Here is a 24171-nt window from a genome sequence, read left to right on the forward strand (position 1 = left end):
AGAGTAGCCAATATTTTGGAAAGGAATCCATCTCCCCGAGTCAATGTGGATTTTGAAATCATGGATTTCAGATTTCATCATGCATTTATATTTCACATATCTTAATGCCATGCCAAATTTCGTTCCAAAGCCCTCTTTATATATTTTTTCTTCATATTTTAGGGAAATGGATCTTAATAATTATTTCCCAAAAACTTTAAGCTCTTAATTCCTTAAATAAATTAGGTCTACACTAATCCACTTGAAAACTTAAATTTAGAGATAATATAAATGTAAAATTTCATGGAGAGTACCATGTTATGCATCGTCATCCAAAGTATCCTCAATGATATCAAGGTATGTTGTTATTTAAGGGTTGTAAAAGTTGGAAAGCAATGTTTTGCTCTTTTAATTAACATATTTCTTATATTGATAATGAACATACAAGCATTCATAAAGAGTAATTTCATCATTTGATAAAATATTTGATTAAAGAGAGAATGGTGTGGATATGTTATTCATAATATAATCTAATGAAAGAGAGAATCTTCAAGTGGAGTACTACTTGACCTACTTGATTAATACATGGCAAGTAAAATATATGAGGTGATTGTATAACAATGAATATAGTAGTTTCAACAAGAATGGAACTACATAAACACGGCCTCATTTGTAAAGAGATATTATAATTTAGAATGAGTTACAATGGATTCAACAACGGGATAGCTTAATGATTTTGTATGGTTATTACTTGAATGTCAACATCACTACATTCTTCTAAAACTTATTCCTAACCTACCAGCCACCTAATGCCACAACTTTTAACAAAGAAATAAAAGGTGCCTACATTAGTTTATGTTTAAAACCCCGTAGTGCAAATCTTTACTCTTTTCTAGTTTTGTCGCAAGGCGAGGTAATTTCGTGGATATTCAACACCTCAACGAGATTGAAAGTGGAGAGAAAGAAAGAAAGAAATTATTGTTACCTTTCCGGAATGCCTTGAAGGCGAGGGCATGTATGGATGTGTGTGTGTGTGTGTGTGTGTGACTAGGACAATGTCAATAATACAAAATCGGGTTCAGATACAAACGGAGTTGAAACAAAGTATGGTTTTAACAAAGGTTAATGCCCGACAATTTCTCATGTTTTACACCACAACATAAACAGCATTTCTATGATGTGCCTCAAGTTATAATGTCATGGACACATAAATCTAGGGTATACGAACTCATTCTTATGTCAACTGTTTTGCGATTGTCCCAAACATACGAGGCTAGAAACTATTTGCCCCAAACTCCAAAGGTCAATCATTTTCTCGTCACTTCGGCATGTGGACATAGCACACTAGGAGGGCCTTAGTGAACGGAGACCGACTGATGCAACAAACTGATGACAAACGTTACGTTTAGGGTTTAGGGTTTAGGGCACTCTTCGAGGGCTTTAATATAATTAGTAAACAAAGTTCGACGGGAGCTGCAAATCAAAAGGGTCTGCGATGTGATCAGCATTAGAGTATTACATAGGAAATGGGTCATGATGCAGATAGAGATGCTAGTGTGTCCCGGACATTGAGCCTGAGAGTGCCGATAGTGTGAACACGGCATGGCCTAAGGAACTAAGTGTGAGTGCTTTGGTACATGAGGACACACACAAGAAGAAGAACATGAATGAATGAATGAATGAATGAATGAAGAAGAAGAAGAAGAAGAAGAAGAAGAGTCATTGAGTGGAAAGTGAGGAATGAGATGATTATGTGTTTTCAAAAAGTAGAGTTAAAAATGCTTTTTGCTTTTTGCTTTTTGCTTTTCTAAGCTTTCCCCTTGCTTCTGCTTCTTTTTATGGTTCCCTTTCACTTTCATTCAAATTTTTTTTATTTTTTTTTATTTTTATGATGCAGTTATCAATGAAACAAAAAGCCTTTTTGAACCTTCTTCTTCTCATGCTTCTTCCTTCTCAATATGTATGTTATCCTGATCTCTGTGTACTGCCCTGCCCCCTTCAAAAACCATGATGATTCATGTCTTCTTGTCACAATTACTTAATACTGCTACTTATACAGCCTTGGAATTGAAGTAAGGCGCTTCTGATTCCTAGTTATTATACCCCAATTTAAGTGCTAAATCTTTATCTCTCGATTCTTATCTTAATAAATGGAGAATTCTCATGATCTGGTCATTCCGGCTATGGTTAACCCTGCTAATAATAATAATAATGCTCAGGATCAAGATGATGATGCCAGTAATAATATCACTAATAATGTTAGGCATAGCATGAGAAATATCTCTGATGATCATACGGCTCTGATAATACCACATCGATCAGGCCATGGCAACCATGGAGCTTTAAATGTTAATTCCTCGGAAAATATGATGAATCATACCCTGAATCACCACCACAGTGGTGGTACTGACAATTCTTCCTGGTATTGGCAATCAATGCTGAACATGATGCAGCAGCAGAGCCATATGAGTAACAACCTCAAAATCGATCATGGCCTCACCATAGATCATCATATCAGTAACAATGATATGCTGGTGCAGGGATCTGTCGCAGACATCAATGGCGCCTGCATTCATCCGTTAGGAGAGCCTACAGCCTCCCCTGACACAGGCGCCATGTGGAGCCAGGAATTCCTGTAAGATTTCTTTTTGTTAAATTCCTGCAAGGGATGATACGATCGATCGACACAGATATGTGGTCATCATGATCGTAGGGGGGGGGTGTATTTTATGGAAAAAAAAATTTGAGGGTTTTATGTTGCTAAATCTGCCTGTGTGAATGAATGGATCCATGCATACCACATATATGTGATGATCTTGCCATGGATTAGGTCAAACAAGTATTAGGGTAGAAAATCAGTAGGGTTTTAGGTTTCTGAGACATGAAAATACAGAATTCCTCCTTCCTCTCCCCCCCCCCTACTTTCATTCTCTGAGGTATTTATTTATTAGGGTTTCGAGCTACTGACAGGTTCTGGAGCTTCTGATGTCGTTATGAAATTTATTTATTTTAGGGTTACAACGGGGCCATTGATGGCGGATGTGAAGCCCAGCATTCATGCAGCGACGTGTTCTGACCACCACCTTGACCAGCAGACCCGGATGGGCCATCTTGACCAAAACCTTGACCATCAGGACGGGTCCGGATACCTTGACCAACAGAACCGGCAGGGCCGACTTGACCAACAGAACCGGCGCGGCTATCTTGACCAACGTCTTGACCAGCAGAACCGGGAGGGCCATCTTGACCAACGCCTTGACCAGCAGAACCGTCAGGGCGACCTTAACCAACGCCTTGACCAGCAGAGGCCGCAGGGCCGCCTTGACCAAGGCCTTGACCGGCACGGCCATCTTGACCAGGACCTTGACCGCTCGCACCAAGACCTCCAAGACCTGCTCATGTACCCCAAGCTCACCGTCCGGGAGCTCCTCTTCTCCGACCCCCACGTGTCGCCCCCTGATTGGCCCTTCCTGGACGAGCTCCCCCTCGGGATGGCCACCGGCGCCGCCGGTAACAACGCCTACGACCACGACCGCTTCAGCAGCGGCAGTAGCACGCTCACCGACGCCAGCCAATGGGGCGGCGCCACGTCCGCGCCCACGTGTCCTCCGCCGCCGCCGCCGCCGCATCTCGGCCGTACACGTGTCATCAAGCAGGAGTACAATCCGATGGAGCCCCTCCAGTTCGCTCGCGACAGCAGCAGTAATGCTGCTAATTACCCTAAATTATCCGCCGCCGCCTCCACCTCCAGCGCCATGATCAGTACTAACCCTAATAGCACTAATCATCTGTACTTGCTCAATAATCACAGCAATCCTCCTCTGCAATTAGTGAACCCTAATCCACATTTACCCGTTCCTGCTATCCCTAACCCTAACCCTAACCCTAACACGCAACTAGCTGATCAGCTGCTGTGGAGCATTTCTAACCCTAATCTGAACTCCTTGGATCATATCAGCCCTACACTAATCCATCCCACCATATCATCATCGGCCCATCACGATCTCCATTCCGACCATCAGCTCAACAAGATCGGCAGTTATGTGTTCAATCCTGCAACTGCCGCCAACTGCGCCGACAACCAGAATCTTAATTCGCTGCAGTTTGGCGGCGGGATAGCGCCGCCACCCAACGGTTATGGCGCGCAGTACAGAGGACCGACCAATCAGAGGCCGACACCTGGCAGCAGCATGCCGCAGCCAATGGCGAAGCCCAAAACAGTGCGAAATACGGAGGTGGGTCCGAATTTATTTATTATTTCATAAATCTATTATGTAAATATTATATATAATTCTATAATTATACATAGAACCACATTAATTAGGGTTTAGGGATAGAGGTATCAGGTCATGCGGATTATTAATTTACATAAAATGACGTTAATTTTTTGTATATATATATAGCATTGCCATGAGATTCCCCAACCGATATAATCGCTAAAATACATTTATGTTGTTTTATATATAATTAATGTAACTATATATCATTAATGTAAAGACATGGATAATTAATGTAAATATATGTATAAGTAATGTGATTATATATATATATATAATTAATGTAATCATATATATATAATATGTAATCATATGTATAATTAATGTAATCATATGTATAATTAATGTAATCATATGTATATATATAGTTAATGTAGTTATAGAGATAAAAGATTTGTACTTTAGCTAAGGTTGGGAAACCTCATGGCATCTCTTCAAAACCCACCAAAAAAAAAAACTCAAAATCCACGACATTGTCATAGAGATCACCAAGATGTTCCTCATCTCTATAATTAGCTACAAATCTAGCGGAAGCATTACAGCATTAGCCTATGTACTACATTTCCGAGGGCCGCAACCATCCACATTGATCTCGATCCGGGAGTCACAACAACATGATCTCTGACCCTGTTGTTGACACATCCCAACTAGTAATTTGCTTGACCACATATCTAGTCGCAATATTCAGACCTTGTCCAAACACACAATCATTGTGACCTCGTTTAACTTTTAAATTCAACAACATATAGAAAAAAACATCTTATTATGTGGGCTAACTTCATTGGGAAGACTCCACCCACCAAGTCTAGTCTAGTTGGCCCCTTAGCCTAGTTTTCCCAACCGATCAAGTATCTCGAGGGATTTATAATAACCTATGCTTGTTGTTCTTGTATAGATAAAAAATCCCCTTGACTACTTAATCAACGTATCTACACAAAAACATCCACACCTTATAAGGTTCGCCCAATGTAGTCCTTAAGCCACAACCTTAGGATTATAAAACACAGGCACATGACTGCTCTATCAAGGAAATTCCCGCCATTGGCCACTTGAATAACCTATGTCATAGTGAATATAAATTGCCAAATCCCCTAGAGGACTTTGCACTTAATGGGACATTGCCTAAAGGTTATAGTCCATTAAGTTGTATGACAAGAAACACATTTTAGGTTTACGACAAGAGACATCATGTGAATGGCAACATTTATTCTTTAATAGAACGTTTGTTGTCCAACAAGGATATTCTCTATTTTGAAGTAGGTAAAGATTAGACGGGATTTTTACAACACACAACCACTCCTATATTAAGCTTAAATATAGCCTATTCTCAAAGTTGGCTTTAGTTTCCTGATGATCTTTATAAATTTGATAGACAAGGCTCAACAATTAATAAACCATTATTTGAATCCAAAAAATGATGAGTATTCATAGAGTTTCTTTCATTGGGAGATTCAATACTCCATTCAACTTTGTCGTGTCTAATTATGATGTTCAAATATATCTAGATGAAACATTGAGCCGTATAGAAAAGAGTATGATTTGCATACAAGTAACTCCTGAAGGTTGCGTGCATTTAAACTATTGGGATGTTTCAAAGCCCTTTTGGGATGGTTATGCCTAGAATTTGGAAACCTATGCTATATTGTAGTATGCAATACATTTTTCTAAGCAATTGAATAATTCATTTAATGCAGTAGCAAATATTGTTTTGTTTGTATTGTATGGGATATGTAACAGACCTATGCATGTGAGAATGTATACATACCTACATTCTTTTGTTGGTAGTGTTGCCGATATGGTGTCCATCGATGGAAACTTTCGGGATTATTATCATTAAAATCTCACATTTTGATTTATCTAGTAAAATGCATTTTTTCTAAACAACCTCGAAACTCTCATTAAATTTAAGATAGTTGTACTAGTTTCTTGTAGTCCATGTGGATACATATGTATAACCTCCATATGTTCAAATGTAACTTAAGATACATATACCATCTTTTTCTATATCATGTGTATATGTAGCCTTGCATATGCTCTCATATGTAAACTTGGTAGTAGTAATATTGGCGATGGTAAATTGTAACAGTAGATGTTGACAAAAGATATTTAAATATTCCAGTCTAATATCGCATGCATTATTCTTGGTAGTTTCATTCACCATATGAATCATAACATATCCATTTCATAGATTTGCTAGTTTGAAAAGTGAGCTAAAAATAAGACACAAAGGTGATGAAATATTGTGTTCATTTGATGCCCATGTAAGATTATACGTGATATTCTTATTGTTTTGGCAATCAACATATTTTTGAAACTTTCATAAGTATCACTAAACTAACTTTTTTGTAGTTTGAAAGATGGTAGATTCTATGCCTAGATGTAACTTCCTTGGCTATCTCATTTTGAATGTTGGATTGTCTCAATAACAAAGTGAACTAAAAGCAATGTAGTTCTAATTCTTAATAACTCCTAGGAAAGGTTTATTATATTTGCCTTTCTTTGATTTAACATTTGTATACTACATATATAGGTCTGTTGCTTCGTCCCGTGGAAGAATATGAATAAATGTTATGTCTTTGGTCACCATCTCGTTGCAAACAAAGCATGATTTTTATATTCCTTAATATTTTTCAATTGTTTTTGGAGGATAAAACAAATTTGGGCAATGTAGCCTTGTTGATTTGATTGATATGGATCATTTGGATTTTCTCTACTACAAACTTGGAAGGTAGCTCTGAAAAGTTACATAGGCAAAGAAAACTAAATTATACATGTCAGTAGCGTTTTAATGCAACTCCCTTCAAATATGTGTTGTTAAGGGGGGACATTGATATTCAATTGCATATTTTTTTGTTTTATTCCTATTAGAAGGACAATTCATGGTTGTTTGCAAGTGAATATTGTCATAAGATGATGGATGTCTATGAATGATTGGGGTTGAATATATGTACATATATTGATTTTACATGTCCATGTCCTTTTGTCCCTAGAATAACGACGATAGTTTAATTAGCACCTTTTGGGAAGACAATGCATAAAATTGTACATAAGATAAAGCTTATAAACATATGCGAGTAAAAGCTTTGCAATTAGAGAGCAGATTTTAGGGGCGGTGGGCTAATGGGACTCGTTGACTCGTTAAAGTGGGCGCGTGACTTTGAACGGGAGGAATTAACTTGCAAAGGACAAAACAAAGTTAGAGGGAAAATAGGGAGGAGTGGTGTGAACAGTGAGAGAGGATGTCACAGACATACTGACAAGTTATCATGTGTGCGCACGCGTGGGTATGTTTCTTTGTGTGTGTTGTTGGTTGATGCATGTGTATTGGCGAATATAGGGGGGCCAGCTCGAAGAATGTAAAGAAATTGTGGTACCATCGGAGGGGAAAGCGAATAATATTCATGGCGAGAAGCAGCTTTCTAGGGAACAAAGTTTCAAAAGGCCGAGGCTTCACCACCAACAGTACCACCAACAACCACCGCCTCAGACCTCATCCACAACCTCGTTCAAGGTACAAAAGAAAAAAGGAAGAAAAATAAAACAAGACAAGAAGGGGAGAGATATGGGGAGGGGGGGTAAAAACAATGTAAAGAATAAAGGTTGGAAAGTTTTTTTTGTTTTTTGTTTGCTTTTCTACACAAAAGCAAATGGAATATAACGGTCCTTTTTCAAAAAAGGGGGCATGGAAAAAAATAAAGGAAAAAAGAAAATCTAAAAGCTGCATTTATTCCCTTTTTTCCATTTTAAAAAAAACATATTCTGCTTTTTAATTCATTTTTTTTCACTACATTCTCTTCACTTTTGTACTTATCCTTCTTCTTTTTATTTATTTTTTTGTGTTTTTAAACTTAGAATCTATGTACGTTATATTTTTTAACTTTATTTTATGTCTGTTTGTTTGTTTGTTTTTAACAAAACAAAAATCAAAATTTCAGGGCCAACCTCTGAGAAAAGAGAAAGTTACCGAAAGAATCACAACACTTCAGCAACTTGTTTCCCCATTTGGAAAGGTGATTTTGCGCTAATTAGTTGCTAATGATTCACTAGTTCCTAAATAAGCCCCAATGTCCTCTCTCATTTGTTTGTTTAAACATAAAACTTTGTGTTCAAACCCAGACGGACACTGCATCTGTGCTTCTCGAAACCATCGGATGTATCAAATACCTTCAAGAGAAAGTGGAGGTATAGAAACATAAAAATCAATCAATCTCTTATCGTACCCTAGAACTATCAACTAAAAACACTAGTCTCATGAAAGCTTATGTTGACTCATACTTAATTTTCCACTTTAAAAGCAGGCCCTGAGTTCCCCCTACTTAAAAACCAACACCAATCCTACTGTAAGTTACTTGCTATTACTCTCAATGTTTTTAATCACGCAAACACTTCGTAAATACATGAATCAATATATTAAGCTATATCATTCATGTGTGTGTGTGTGTGTGTGAGCGCTCGCTCTAAATCAAGCCTAACTTACTCACAAACGAACAAATATATGCTAGTATGTTGTTGAATCATCCAATGTTTTTCATTACGGATAATAACAAAAACATAATCAAGTATCAATGCCATGGTATTAACAAGGCTAGTTGCCTCATACACGTCCGTCTAGATAATCACGATTCACAACATGGATATTCATCTAGTCCTTTGAGTGGGGTAGCCTCTAGCATTGATTTGAATATGTATAGCAAACCAAGGTACGTCTTATGCCACTATACCTTTTCTGTTTACAATAGTTTTTGTTAATACATTTGTATCTCGCCAGTACTCCTATTACTTTCATATTTGGATGAGTGCCTTTGTATTTTTGTAAATGCGGTAAAAACCCATTCTCAACTAAAATTTGCAAAGTTATTAATTCCATAAATAAACATTTTTAGCATATATTATGTTGATGTGATCTAGGGCCGTGTTGAGATGTCTATACTTTACATATGGTTTCTGTGTAGCAACCTCAATCACACATATGGAAATGATAGAGTTTAAAATTGTTGTGAGCAATTGGCATACCATTTTGGTATCAAGAATCTAACTAAGTCATAAGTGTCCAAGTACATGCCACACCAAAATGTTAGGTCCTCGACATATTGGTACCAATAGAGTCTATCCCTTTATTAGTATATCCCAAACATATTGGGAAGTTCCCATTCATACTTACCTAGTATTTAGATCACCATTAAGAATGCACATTTGTGATCCAGGAAGAAAAATACAAGGTGCTTTGAGAGCCAAAACTTGGTAGCAATATCATATTAAGATTGAATTTTCAAACAAAAGATATTGCTTGAAATTTTTTGTTGCTTGCTTGATAATATGTAATGAAGAAAATTGTGTGGGATAGTATTTGTTTAGCTACAATAGAGCATTTATTTAGGCCAAAAACCTATACCCAAGCAAAAACTAACACTTCTAAATGCAAATGTATTGCATATTTTGTCGGTTTTTTTTATCACCATGTAATATGAAACCTATACTTGGTAAGTCGTATGAAAAAACTGTAATAAGTCCATATTGTTTGCAATTTTTGTGACCTCTCTTTCTCCATGATATAAAAGTTTTACACATCCACCAAGATCAAGTAAGAATAAATGACATACTTTCAACTTTTTCTATAGTTCCCTCATGTTCTGGGTGTTTTTTCACATTGCTAATTCACGGATATCAATGACTTTTCTAGGGCGATCGAACCCAAAATGGTACAGAGGAACCGAGATTAGATTTGAGGAGTCGAGGGCTATGTTTGGTTCCTTTATCGTGTACCATGCAGGTTGCAAATGATACTGGGGTAGATTGTTGGTATGGGGGAACCTTTCGATAGGTCACATTAAGGTGTCATTATTATACAATCATCCACTACATAATTGACATGGGATAATAATATTGTTACACCAAACATACTACCAAGGATACCCTATATATAGGAAATAACTACAACTTTTCAAGGTCTACTTAGATTAGGGTTTGGGAAAAGGTTAAGCTTGTCTTCACTTATTATTCTTAATTAACTTGACTTAAAACCATATTGAAGTGTACAAGAGTTTATAACTACATATTCAATGGTGCTAGGCGGCTCCATGAACCAAAATGAGTTAGAAAAGTGTTGGTTTTTGGGGGATCAATGTATATATTACTTTTTAAGTTTTTGGGGTTTTCCTAGCCCTAATTCAATCGTCCCTTCAAAATTGTTTGATTTTGTGAAAATAAACAACATTCTCATGTAACCTAAATGTAATAAATGAAAGTTTAGATTATTAGTATTGTGCACTCCAATTTGTTGATACATGCTCGAGCTCAATTTTCTACATTCCAAACTTTGTCGTTGCCTTTGGTATGGCCACACAATATCGAATATCATGTCAAGTATGTTTGATAAGAATGGATGTTGTGCACATGAATTATCACGTGAATTTGAAATGTAATTTAAAATAATGGTCATTTTATTCAAGAAAGTCTCTAATGCAACACAAGAATGGTAAAACTAATATTGAACAAGAAAATGAAATTCCACTAATTTCTTGAACGAAATTTTGGGAAGTAAGGGAGATTAAGGATATAACATCACCATTTTTCTATAAAACATATTGATTTTTTATTCTTATTTTGGTTTCAAGTGCCCTTATCAAAGAAACCCCCCTGCACTTGAATGTTTACAACGAGAGAGCACCTAGGCTTTGCGAAACGTAGGCACCAATCTATGGTCAATAAGCTATGAATTTGAAAGTTGGTTGGGATCCACCACCTAAATATTCGACTAGGGACTTTCACTTGGTGTTGGACCACTTGAAAAACCCATGTGAGGACGGAACCATAAATTATGCTACACATATACATCCTGATTCCTCTGACCTCATGTGTCCCTTGAGCATTATTGAACACAAAACTTCGTAGTGTTGAGGTTATGGGATCACAGCACTTGGGTAAGCCATAGTGATATATACGTATATATAAATATACATTAATCTATAATACATAGTTACATCTCACGAAATATAATTAAAGTTTGTTATTATACAAATCTTGTAGATACTTCTTACTATGTAATCATAATTAGGTGGGCGTGAACAATGCCACGCACGCATGGGGCATAAAGCAGATGATGAAAGTTTTAAGGAGAACTATCTTACCCAAGAGATTATTATCTATTGATATCAATCAACTAAAGTAATTTTCGAATATACTTTTCCCCATATGGATTAATCATTAAACACAGAATGCCCACACATGTCTTCATTAAAGTAAAAGCTACCAATGCAGAGTAGACTTGTCACTATCATGTGCACACATTAAGGCTATAAACTATAAACAAGATCATTCTATAAAAATTTGAAAAGAGTGCACTTTGTAACTTAGAGTCCTTGTTTCTCCACATAACTTATTGTTGATAAGGACTAAGGATTCAAGGGTCGATTTTATTGCATCTTTTTAAATCTTAGTGCTTGACCATTGTAAACACGACATTGATTATGTCGTGAATTAGTTAGATACTTGTTGGTAAACACATGTATAATGCTTTTTGCTGAACTTTCGTGTTTAAACTTATTGTTTCTTCTTACTTACAAAATTATTTAGTCATTAATGGTGATTATAATAAGAGAAAAGTACCAAGATACCCTTGGAAGTTCTTCTATTTACCAAAATGCCCCTGGAAGTTCCAAATTTACCAAACTACCCCTATGTCCAAAAAATTACACTTTATAAAGTAATTATACACTCAAATCTACAAGCCCTATTTACAAAGATGGAAGAAATGGACCTGAACTAGCCCTATTTACCAAATATTTGAGTGTATAATTACTTTATAAAGTGTATTTTTTTGGACATAGGGTAGTTTGGTAAATTTGGAACTTCCAGGGGCATTCTAGTAATTAGACGAACTTCCAGGGGTATCTTGGTACTTTTCCCTTATAATAACTTGTGAATTGCCATTATCTTTTGCAACTATGGGAAAACTTCGAAATACTCCTCTATTTTTTCTTTTTGCTCCATCCCATTGTTTATTCAATTATATGCACTATTTGATCAGTTACATGAGCAAGATAACAAGATCTTATAAAAAGATCTTATAAAACACAATATGCATATAAGTTAGACAAAGAAGCATATAAGATAGGCCAAATCGACAAATGGAAATTAGTAGATTGAATAACACAAAAAAGTTCCTATTTGCAATAACATACAAGACTTCAAATCTCTAACAAATTTAACACAAATAGTGTAAAACACAATATGCATATATAGTTAGACAAAGAAGCATATAAGATAGGCCAAATCGACAAATGAAAATTAGTAGATTGAATAACACAAAAAAGTTCATATTTGCAATAGCATACAAGACTTCAAATCTCCAACAAATTTAACACAAATAGTGAAAACAAGATATTGTTAGTCATTGCTCGATGATTATCAATACTATATTTTATCACCAATAAAATAACATAGAACTAGAATAGTGAATGTAGTCACATCACACTACAAACAATGTGAACTCTCATTTTCATATTCCCAATACAAAATAAGATCTCCTTACATATTGATGGGCATGCTTAATTATAACATCATGCATGATAAGGCCAATGCCTTCATGTTTACGTCATTGAAGCAAGAACCAAATGACGAGAAGCCCTCTTTAACACCATTATACGTTTAGACACCCTCCCGAATACACAATTTTTATTCATGTACTATTGATTTCAATACCCACAAATACTTTACAAGAGTTTCCTTTTTCTTTGTCTTAAAACATCATTAATATAAAGTTCATCAAGCCATAATTGCGCCACAAGCCAATCCAATGTTGAGAAGACTAAACCTAGCACATATAAAAGGTATTACCACGTTTAATACTTAATTAAAATACTTGAAAGATTATATTATACGTATCTACATATTTTCAACCTAAGAGTTGGTATACAATATGCTTAGATAAAACGATCATAAGAACAAAATATCCTTGACTTTCATGCTTTACATGACACCTAAACATGTGTAACATGTACAAAAGGATAAATTTTTAACTCATAGTGAGGTAAACGTATGAAACCATAATATCTTGCTATATAGATTATTTATATGGTTTGCAAAATGTTTAAATGGAAACTACTAAATTATCCCAAAATCAAGCTTGTTATCATTTCTATTTTTAGTCATCAAAATCGCCCTATATGCTACTCTGGGAAGTTCGGTTTAGTATTGATATTTTTATCACGGCGCTACATTAATATTATACATTGTGCAAATATACATCAAAATTTATAGCATACATATTTTGTTATGCTTAATGTGTGCAACTAAACTTCTAAGATAACTTCAAGGGAAACATGGACAACGATATGACACAAACATTGGAAGTATCAATGACAAAACATTTCGATGGAATGTTGTGCAAAGAATCCAGTTTATATTGCTGATTTCTACTCCTATTTGGTTTATACATTTAAATAACCATATACATACTACTAATGATAGAAACATGCTTTGCCTTGAAACTTGGAATGTTAGGATTTTATGGAGTGACTCTTTTCTTGACAATATATTCAAAAACTTTGTGATAAGAGTAGCGTGCAAATAGCTATGATGAGACATTGACTCTTCACCGAGGACAAAGTAATAGAAAATTTCACAGAATGATTCATGTAAACCTCTCCTTTCCTTCTTCCCTTTTGCATTTTAGCAAAGATCGTGAAAGTTGCACATGCAACTTTAGTGAAAAGAATTTTGGTACACTAATGATGCTAGAATTTTAAAACCTCTTATACAACTCAGCAAGGGATTGATAGCTTCAATCTATTTCTTGATTCAAACTAGAAAAAATATTGACTACTAAAGGAAAATGTTCTAGTTTACTTTTGTAGGCTTCTTTCTTATGTAATGACGTGTCTTCTCAACAAGGTTTTGTGAACATATTTTTTGAGAACCCAACAAACTACCAACAATACTCAAGTATGTCTTCTAAGGGAAAATGTTCTGATTTATGTCTTTAGGCTCCCTTTCTTACATGATGATGTACCTTCTTAATAGGGTTGGTGACTACATATGTATTTTGAATGTCTGAACATACTACTAGGAGTAGTCGGACAAGCTAATCTCATAAGGATGGTCCAAACTAGAATATCAGTTTTTAGATAATTCACATAGAATGAACAAGCATATGGCTAGCATACAAACTTAAAGAGCTTGTGCTCAATTTGTCTATCTTTTTACAACATGTTTGTATCTATGCTAAGATTTTGGCCAACCTTCAAGCCCTTGGGCAAAGCAATGTTGTTTGCTTTTAATATTGCAGTCAATCATCTTTCTCCATATACCCTTGTGAAAATGTCTAAGCATCCCATTCTTCTCTTATCTACTACATATTTCCACAAATACCTCTCGTAATATCCACATATCTAGTGTCCACTTGACCATGATATGACTTGATGCCTTCGAAAGAAACATTGAAACAAAGCAAATGCCTTGAATTTGCGTCAAATTCTTAGTAGTGATTAGGTCTATCTATTAGAACTTTGAAGTCATTGTTTGCAAATGGGCAATGGAGAATAATGTTCAAGGTAATAGGTAACATATAACATTTGTAGGCAGAACAAACATACTCATAGTATCTCTTGTGTGCAAGAGTATAGGGTAGGTTGGGGAATGATACATGAGAAGCATAGATGGGGAATTTGTCAATGTTCGACGAAGAACTGGGTTTATTGTAACTGTCCCTTGCAATATCAAACATCAACTTTACATTTTTGGAATTGAGGATGCAGATACCTTCATATTTTGGGATGTTTCGAGAATAAACAAAAGCCTTAGATATTCTTCCCATAAATAGTTTCCACATTTTTCAATACTAAAACGTATGTGGGGACTTTTAAAAAGTTTAAACAAAAGGTAAAGGAAGCATGTGATAACAAAATAAAGAAAAGTTTGAAAGGGAAGGATTGTTGATGATGACATGATTCGAAGTGTGAAAGCGGACCCCAAACATTCTATATGACCGAATTTTAACAATGACCTAAAAGAGCATCGATCGTCCAAATATATGGAGATTGCAGAAGCTCATCTTTCAACATGATTAAGTTCTCACCATACTACTTTTCTCATTATGTTTTTGAGGTTCTATTGTTTTTAAAATTAGGAGAGCCATATTGGAATTATTATAGACCAATGACCATAGACGCCGAATCATGGATTCACACTTGTTTGTGTCGCAAGGTTTGCATTCTTTACTGATGGGTTAAGTTTCCTTTTCATACCTTGAAAAAGGAATGTTGAGAAAGCATCATAATGTACTGGAATTTAATACAAAACTTATGATTGATTTCTTTTAGATTATGTTCACTTTATAAATGTCAAAATTGGGCCAATGTTTTAGTAAAATGAGAGCTCACCTTTTTCTAGAACATTCATATGTTTCTATACCATATTAAAAGTAAAGAAACTTACCTTACTTCCAATGTAAGTCACAATTACTTGAGGTTCAACGTTTTGCATTAAAAAAAACATGTACCCAAGCCATAACATTTGAAGCTTAGGGTAAGGCCCCATAAAGTATCAAATTTAGATTCTAGATGATGCATACCCTGATTTGAAGATGCATATCTTTTAATTGCATGCTTCCTTTGTTCCTTGAAAGAACCTTTTACATTATCCACGCATGCCCAACTCTCTTCTTCCCATCTGCTCCCAATAGCATTTTTTTTAATTCAATGCTACAACAAACATTACCACCCTTCACTCAATTGCTAATAAAGAAGATATTAAGTTCAACATTGTGACATTTTTAATACATGTTTCACAAATTGACATTCACCTTTGCATCATACATGGAACCCAAAAATCCAAAATCACATGGAATCTTCCTTTTGCTAATGAAAGCAAACAAAATATGCAGCCAATGCATTTTTCACAAGGTTTTTCATATGCTCATCTTGGAAGACTATCTAAACTTTATCGCTACCATAGTATCAATCGATGCCCAATTATAATGACATCTTTTAGGGAAGGAAATCTTTAAGATTGGCATAGAAGTAAATTTTTTTAATACTAATGTACATATTGGGTCTACGCTAATTAGACTCACACACATGAGAGATCCTAGATCACTAAAACAATATAGCACCATCTTTTTATACCAAATTCTTCATCAAAGCTTGGGACTCTTCTCCATGTCTTCTTCTGGACATTGTGACCCAACACATTGTCATCAATGGGGAGTTGAATTCTCATTCTCAACCTTAATCATTGGATTGCTTAAAACCCACTATTCAAAAACATTCATATGCTGTGCTATATTGCCTTGACATGCACATTCTATCACAATGTGTCAATCATGTAGCCAAGAATCCATATTTATACAACAAACCAAATATTAAACATTGTTCATATAAAGAATCCATTCAAAAACCATGATATCTGAAAATGTTTTTGCAACTACAATTAAGAATTCATTTCCCATCTAGGCAATATCGAGATTGGATAACCACCAATTCTTTGTGACCCACTTCCCAAGAACAAATTATGTCTAATTCTTTAGTCATGACTACAAATTTATACTCTCGGGAAATCATTTCACTTTGAGCTATTAGAATACAGGCGATTTTGTGTTATCAGCTATGTATTGTTCTTCAAATGTCGATGAATCTTGCAATAATACATTTTTTCTTTTGAAATAATACATATATTTTTGAGCCTATAAATTGGGTATAAAAAATGCAAAACTATCGCTTTTTGGCAAACAAACATCATGGTATACACCAATACAATTGAGCAAAACAAACCTTGGCATTGGTGAAATTTGAGGAAGCTAAATCTACATCACCTGTCACCCCAAAGAGATCTATTCACTATCTTTTATCAACTTCAGACTTAACATCTTCGGCATTGGCAGATTCTTCAGAACTCGCACCCATATCCAACTGGTCATCAGAATCCATGGCATTCTCATAATCATAGTATGCTGTTGCCTACATATATGTGGAGAGAGAAGTTGTCACTTGTGGATATCATATATGTAAATAGACAACATGAGCACGACAAAAATGCATGAAGTTGTTTTGCGTTTTAAGAAGAAATTAAATGAAACAGAGTGTAATATTTATATATTTAAAAAAGATCAAAATGATCAAGAGAAAAGTTTCAAAGAATACATATCTGACCAAAGTTTCAGTATCAAGGACATGTCATGGTTTCATTCCTTCTTAGGAAAAAAGACACACAGTATAAGATACATGATAAGTTTATTTATTTAGACAGAGAGAGAAACCTTTGGTCTTGGTAGCACCGCACTGAAGGTGAAGATTTGTGGGGACGAGAAGTCAGGACCCTTTAATACAATGTAAGCCCCTTCATTGTTGTATCTGTGGCTGCCAGCCTACACAGTTCTAAGTTAACCATTGTGACCCAGATAACGAGATCTATCTTAAAACGTCCCTTGAAATTAGTGTCCAAACATACAATACAGTTCACTAAAGGTTTACTAGAAACACACCCAAAAAAGGAATGTTAAAAATACTTCCCAACCATGCTTTAATTAGACAACCCCAAACCATCCACTTAATATATTTTTAGATCATTTACAAAACATGATACATTGAAGAACTCTATAGAGATCAAAACACAATTGACAAAGTTCATAGATATACCTGAAATTGGGGATAATCTGGAGCACTGAAGAGTGTTATGAGTTTCCCCGAGTTCACAACATGATCAATTGTGTATCCTTTGCTCATGTCCTTCATATCATGCCGTTTTGCCCTTGCATCAGGTCCTTCATGAGATCTCACAATCAACTGCACCTCCAACAACCAACTGCCACTCCATTGACAGAAAATGCAAGAATATAATAGCTCCACTAAATTTAGCTAATCCTAACCTTGAGCTTGTTTTTCACCAAAAAGTCTTCCGTGCAATCTGGACCCCAAAGTAAACCAATGCCACGGGTTGTATTAGGTGCGAGTCCCTGTTCAAGAGTAGGATCAGACCATAGAACATCAGCTAGAATAGTGCTACTTCCTTGTCCAGTTGGATCTAAAATGCCCCTTCTAGCTGTAGCCAGTTCATCAAGAGACCCTAGAGTAATCACTTTACTCTCCGAATTACAAGTAGTAGTTTTTCGTGGCCGTCCTTTCCTCTTCAGCTTCTTTTGTGATGTTTCCACATGGCGGAACAAACCCCCATGTGCCATAAACACAGAATCAGCAATTATTGCCGCAATTGGTAGACCCTCAAAACACCCTAAACATTTCCTGTAGAGATGTTTTGCTTGGTCCCCATATTTTGACACTAGCTCCTGCTCAAATCCATATGCAGCTGTACAGAACCTTGTTTCATGATTTCCACGGAGCAAAAAGACTCTATCTGGTAAAAGTATCTGTTTAAAATATGTACATCCAAATAGATCAAGATTCAGAAAGGTTACATTCAGCATGAATAAATTTCAATTTTTAAAATACAGCAGGGTACTGTATAAACTTTTGATGCATGTAGATATGTTTTATAGATTGCATATAAGTGTTTATTCATATTGCAATCAACATGACTAAGTTGAATTTCCAGAGAACAGAGCAGTGTGACTTATAACCTCTCTATGTAGATAATATATGCATGTATGTATGCAGGCACATGTTTTCCTACTGGGGGACATCTTGCATCGGAGATGAGATATTTCCAGAGAACAGAGCAGTGTGACTTATAACCTCTCTATGTAGATAATACATGCATGTATGTATGCAGGCACATGTTTTCCTACTGGGGGACATCTTGCATCGGAGATGAGATATTTCCAGAGAACAGAGCAGTGTGACTTATAACCTCTCTATGTAGATAATATATGCATGTATGTATGCAGGCACATGTTTTCCTACTGGGGGACATCTTGCATCGGAGATGAGATATTTCCAGAGAACAGAGCAGAGTGACTTATAACCTCTCTATGTAGATAATACATGCATGTATGTATGCAGGCACATGTTTTCCTACTGGGGGACATCTTGCATCGGAGATGAGATAGTTGCACATTGATCAGAAGTCAATGCACACTATGCTTTATCTTTAACCACCACTACCTAGGTGGTTTAAGCCATTATTCTGGACAAGAATGGAGGGGGCAACTACTTTATGATCGAAAAAAACACAAGTTGAATGCTCATTTTCCTCTATTCATTGCATAGCTGGGGTTGATGGAAGGGATGGATGACAAGGGAACAAAAACAAGGAGTAGATGGCAAGAAATATGAAGACTCGTGCATACTTCTAAATCTTTTGGATCTGTCAATGCCAGCTTCAAGCAAAGTACCTGGATTTTTTCCTTGCAGTTTTTAGCATGCATTTGGAAAAGAAGGAAAACGGGCTGGACACAGTATAGAGATGCCAAATCACAGGACCTCTAGAAAGAATAATGAATCATATTTTCTTATTCCTTGCATTAATACCATGCATTTGAAAATGAAGCAAAACAATCTGGAAGATGTGGAAATGCCAAATCAAGATCAAGCTCTAAAAAAGGAGGAATGAGATTTTTGATATTCCAGCGTTATAGGCAGCAATTGCATCACCAGGTCCAATGCACCATCATACTCTTCTCATCACAAAGAAATGGCAGATTCCATTATCTTACTATTTCTCTCGAGAACGAGTCTCAATGCTCGGAGATATAATCATGAGAATACAATTGACTAGCCATCTTATTACATAGCAAATGGATGTAGAGAAACCCATTAGAACTCCCTGAGTATATTTTACCTTGTGTCTTTCAACACTCAGTATAGGTTATTTCATTTTACGGTTCAAGTTGACAAATCTTGATAGATTTCTTTATTTCTCTTGTTAATAGAAATTTCATTATCTCAGCAGCCATTACCGTAGTGGCATTGCAGTCAACCATTGAGATACAAGCTGACCACGCACGAAGGTGAAGATATTGGTTTCTGGAGACACTGCAACAGCTTTTTTGAACTATTCAGTGAGTTAGCTGTTATCAGAGACCCAAGGAGATGTCAATCAATGTCAAGGTCAAGGAAGATGGACTTGTCACAGAGGTTTGGAACCACAACATGATGCGTTCAGAACTTCAATTCACACACAGGATACAATACCAAATTTTTTCAGATTTGCGTCAACCTTAACAGTTGAACAGACAAAACTCCATTAAAAATCAGTAAAATGTCTGGGTCACAAGACCAGATGTTGTATTTTAGTACAGATATCCAGATCACGCAGGTGCAGCAGTAACATCAGCTGGATGGACCAATAGTGCACAATAAGAAACTCAGTCAGGTCAGGGTAAAGAGAGGATACCTGAAAATGGGGAGAGAGATGCAGGATCAGATGAATTCAATGTATCATTGGACAACGAATTTGGGGTTCCGATAATGAGAATGCCCAGTGTAAAGAAGGCAGTGGAGGCTGCAAAACAGCCCAGCATGGATGAAAAACTTGATACAAAGACTTGGGTATGACAATTATAAGGCACAACATTAAGCTTACATGGCATTGTTATTACAGAGCAAAGAACTGGAGAGCCTTGATGAAGTAATAAAGACACAATGAAAAATGAAGTAAATGCACTACATGAAAACTATAAATCTTAAGCCTACTTGATCAATGAGCAGACATAAAACCCAATTAGTAGCCAACAGGTGCACGCAAACGCACGGGATGGACTTTGAAGATACTTTTGCACTAGAAACCAAATGGCAACAGTGCATGCAGTGATCAGGATAGCGCCAAAGGGATAGCATCTTCACAAGACGGATCTCAAGAACACATTTATTCAAGGAAAACTACAAGAAGAATTAAATTATGAAGATCGCACCCAGACAATGTATGCAAATTGAAGAAATTGGTTTCACCACACAGATGTCAAGAACAAATTTCTTCAAGACAAACTAGAAGAAGAAATATATATATTTGTCAGCCACCCAATTATGAAGACAGTGCACACCCAGACAATATGTGAAAATTGAAGAAATTAGTTTCGAAAGACGGATGTCAAGAACACATTTCTTCAAGGAGAAATAGAAGAAGAATATATATTTGTCTGGCACCCAATTATGAAGATAGTGCACACCTGGACAATGAGTGCAATTTGATGAAATTGGTTTCAGGATGTCTGAATCCAACCACTTACTGTCTGTTTGGAGAGATGAAACCAAACTAGTCCTCATACTGATCTAGGTGGATGATCTAATTATAGGAGTTTTATTGATGCAAATCAAATGCCCGAAGAAGTTCCTGGAGCGGAAACATCATATGAAAGGCTTAGGAGAGTTCCCATACTTCCATGGCATTGAGGTGATTCAGACAATCAACAGATTTGTCTTACACAACAACAATACATCTTAAAATGCTAAGGAAATACAAGGTGCCGCACTGCAAATTGAATGCAGTACCACTAGAGCAGAGAAACAAGAAGAACTCGCTTGATGAAGAATCAGATTCGCTGAGCTAAAAGATTCAGGTATGTACAGAAAATTAGCCGGGATAACCCGGTCATCCTAAGCATCACGGTAGGATAAAAAAACTAGGACATGTACGAACTCCATAAAGCCTACCAGAATGACATGAGGAGAGCAATTCAATATATACAATCAACTCTCAATTATGGGCTATCTTATGATGCGGAGACACCAATCTGATTGTTTTAGCTGCTTGGAAGTACTGCAGTGACCTGGAGTAGCAAAGAGCAACTAATGATTGCTTTATCCAGCACAGAATCAGAATAGAGAGGCATAGGGGTCATAATATGTGAAGCAGCCTGTGTGCGCTGGTTTGACAGATCTTGAAATCCACAAAAAGGAACCAGTTGTTATTTGGTGCAACAACCTCAACGGTATTCAGCCATGAGGAGGAAGCCAATATCTCCACAAAGGTCCTCTGTGCTGACAAATTTCAAACATATGCTAGGACTCCACAACATGAGCTTGAGATGGAGTATTGAGATACAATCTCAGTACACACAGAAACAGGGGTTTAGGGTGTAAGGCAATGCCTCCAAATTGAATAGTTAGGATGAAGAATCCATAAAATCAAGTTTGTTTCACCCAGTGGGTTCAAGATCACTGAAAATCGTTTGAGAGATGGCATGTTAATACTCGATATTGGAAACCTTACCAGGGGTGCTGGTCATGGTCCAAGATATCTGATGAATGGTTTGAGAGATTGCACGTTGAAGAATGTTTCGATGGCACATTAATACGCAGAATTGGAAAAATTACCACGATTGGCTGGTCAATATCCAAGTTCACATCTGGACACCCATGTGTCCTGCTACATTGATGTGCACATGCTCACACACATTGAAGATAGAAACTGGGGATTGGTATGTTGAAAGACGATATCTGACCTATGTCGTTTCAACATACCAGAAATAACAGCACATGGTACTTTGGAGTAAATCACATATGAAAACGTCAGGCATGATTTTCAAGAATTCCTACCAGTTTGTTCTAGTTTTCCACGACTCCTAATGAGTATGCAACCATTGCCAATGACACTAGGCATGCTTTTTGCTAATCTATTTGATTACAGAACCAAACATGCACAGTGACTAGCATAGTTCTCCATTTCATCTTCTTTGCTTTTTCTTTGTTCTAACAGTTTAAAACCCCCCATCTACATGGTTTGGAGAGTGTCCCTTCTAAAGATTGTTAGTTCCATGGGTCATGTTGGGCCCCTGCCATGGGCATTACAATATCATTTTCATCATCATCATCTCCCTTGCATGTGTATGCCAATCGCATAACCAAACTGGAATGTACCCTAGCTTTCTATTCAATTGGTTCCATAAGTCAAGGTCAGCCTATTGAGGTGAGGGCCTTTCTCGACGGATAGAGAAGGCGCCCATGACTCGGAGTAAGAGTTGTGGGCTTCTAAGTCTTCTCGATGGATGGAGAAGACACCCATGAGGATGTTAACATATCAATATTTCTTTCTACATTATCTACATAACCAATCTGGAATATACCCTAACATTCTATTCAAACAGTTTCATAGGTCGAGATCGGCCTCCTGTGGATGTTAATCTCTCTCTCTCTCTCTCTCTCTCTCTCTCTCTCTCTGTTTTTGGTCTCATTGGTCATATTTGACCTCCGAAGATGATAATATAATCTATCTATCTATCTGTGTCTAAAAGAAAGACCCTTACCTTCCAAGCGAGGAGAAGAAGAAGAGTTTCGAGGCCCCAAGCACCACGATCGACATAGTCTCCATTAAACACGAATATTTGACTATAAGAAGGTCTGCCTGCCATGTCGAGAAGCCGAATAAGATCGTGGAATTGACCATGAAGATCGCCCACAAGAACAACAGAGCATGAGGGAAATCCATCAACAGAGATACGAAGACAGTTGGGCTCGTGATGAAGAAGCTTGGATGCCGCGGATATAAGGGAATCTATGACTGAGACGGGGAGAACAGAGGAGAGGTTTTGCGGCGACGACGATGATGGCGATGATGATCGAGAGGCTGTGTCGAGAGTCTGAGTAAAGGAATCGATCCATTCTTCGGTGATGAGACCGTCTGATGGCCAAATCACTACTACTGTTTCTTCTTCGTCCATCGCTCTGCAGAAACAGAGGCGGGGAAGACAGCCTCTACAGCGACAGAGACATACTGATACACTCAGAGAATGGTGCTGATGACGTGGCAGAGATAGAGAGAGAGAGAGGATGATGATGTGGCACCTCCTTATTGGTTGGAGACCCAAAATGTGGTGATGACGTGGACGACAGAGACTTATATGTATAGAGAGCGGTGATGATGTGGCACGGCCTTGTTGGTTGAAGGAACAGAATGTGGTGATGACGTGGTAGAGAGAGACTGCAGAGAGTGGTGATGAATCACGATGTGGCACAACCTTATTGGTTGAAGGAACAGAATGCGGTGATGACGTGGTAGAGAGAGATTATAGAGAGTGGTGATGAATCAC

The 24171-nt window shown here is 36.8% G+C and overlaps 3 protein-coding genes and 1 long non-coding RNA gene across 5 annotated transcripts; 2 read left to right on the plus strand and 2 right to left on the minus strand.

Annotated features, from left to right (window-relative positions):
- The first annotated feature begins 2005 nt into the window (after nucleotides 1-2005).
- On the plus strand, nucleotides 2006-3346 carry LOC147852025 (uncharacterized). Its single transcript, XM_087334401.1, has 3 exons — nucleotides 2006-2614; nucleotides 2993-3249; nucleotides 3339-3346. The coding sequence occupies exons 1-3, from the start codon at nucleotides 2130-2132 to the stop codon at nucleotides 3344-3346; spliced, it is 750 nt and encodes a 249-aa protein (XP_087190527.1). The 5' UTR covers nucleotides 2006-2129.
- LOC147852026 (uncharacterized) lies at nucleotides 3324-10516 on the plus strand. 2 transcript variants are annotated; one of them, XM_087334257.1, is made up of 6 exons: nucleotides 3324-4214; nucleotides 7594-7767; nucleotides 8192-8266; nucleotides 8373-8438; nucleotides 8552-8596; nucleotides 9937-10516. In XM_087334257.1, the coding sequence occupies exons 1-6, from the start codon at nucleotides 3378-3380 to the stop codon at nucleotides 10075-10077; spliced, it is 1338 nt and encodes a 445-aa protein (XP_087190383.1). In that variant the 5' UTR covers nucleotides 3324-3377; the 3' UTR covers nucleotides 10078-10516. The 2 variants fall into 2 exon arrangements, with proteins under 2 accessions (XP_087190383.1, XP_087190384.1); XM_087334258.1 differs by having other exon boundaries at nucleotides 3326-4214; nucleotides 8555-8596.
- A 6121-nt stretch (nucleotides 10517-16637) lies between these two features.
- On the minus strand, nucleotides 16638-23820 carry PP7 (serine/threonine phosphatase 7). The gene is made up of 5 exons (XM_087334150.1): nucleotides 23389-23820; nucleotides 18118-18615; nucleotides 17888-18034; nucleotides 17509-17616; nucleotides 16638-17209 (listed from the first exon to the last, which is right to left on the minus strand). The coding sequence occupies exons 1-5, from the start codon at nucleotides 23800-23802 to the stop codon at nucleotides 17090-17092; spliced, it is 1287 nt and encodes a 428-aa protein (XP_087190276.1). The 5' UTR covers nucleotides 23803-23820; the 3' UTR covers nucleotides 16638-17089.
- LOC147852028 (uncharacterized) lies at nucleotides 20241-22212 on the minus strand. Its single transcript, XR_015531445.1, has 2 exons — nucleotides 21313-22212; nucleotides 20241-20648 (listed from the first exon to the last, which is right to left on the minus strand). It is a non-coding gene; the product is annotated as an uncharacterized LOC147852028 (long non-coding RNA).
- Nucleotides 23821-24171: the final 351 nt, after the last annotated feature.

The sequence above is a fragment of the Azolla caroliniana genome, unplaced genomic scaffold, assembly GCF_043228905.1.
Source record: "Azolla caroliniana isolate FFs.n. ecotype wild unplaced genomic scaffold, voAzoCaro1.0.p SCAF_18, whole genome shotgun sequence".
NCBI classification, from domain to species: Eukaryota; Viridiplantae; Streptophyta; class Polypodiopsida; order Salviniales; family Salviniaceae; genus Azolla; species Azolla caroliniana.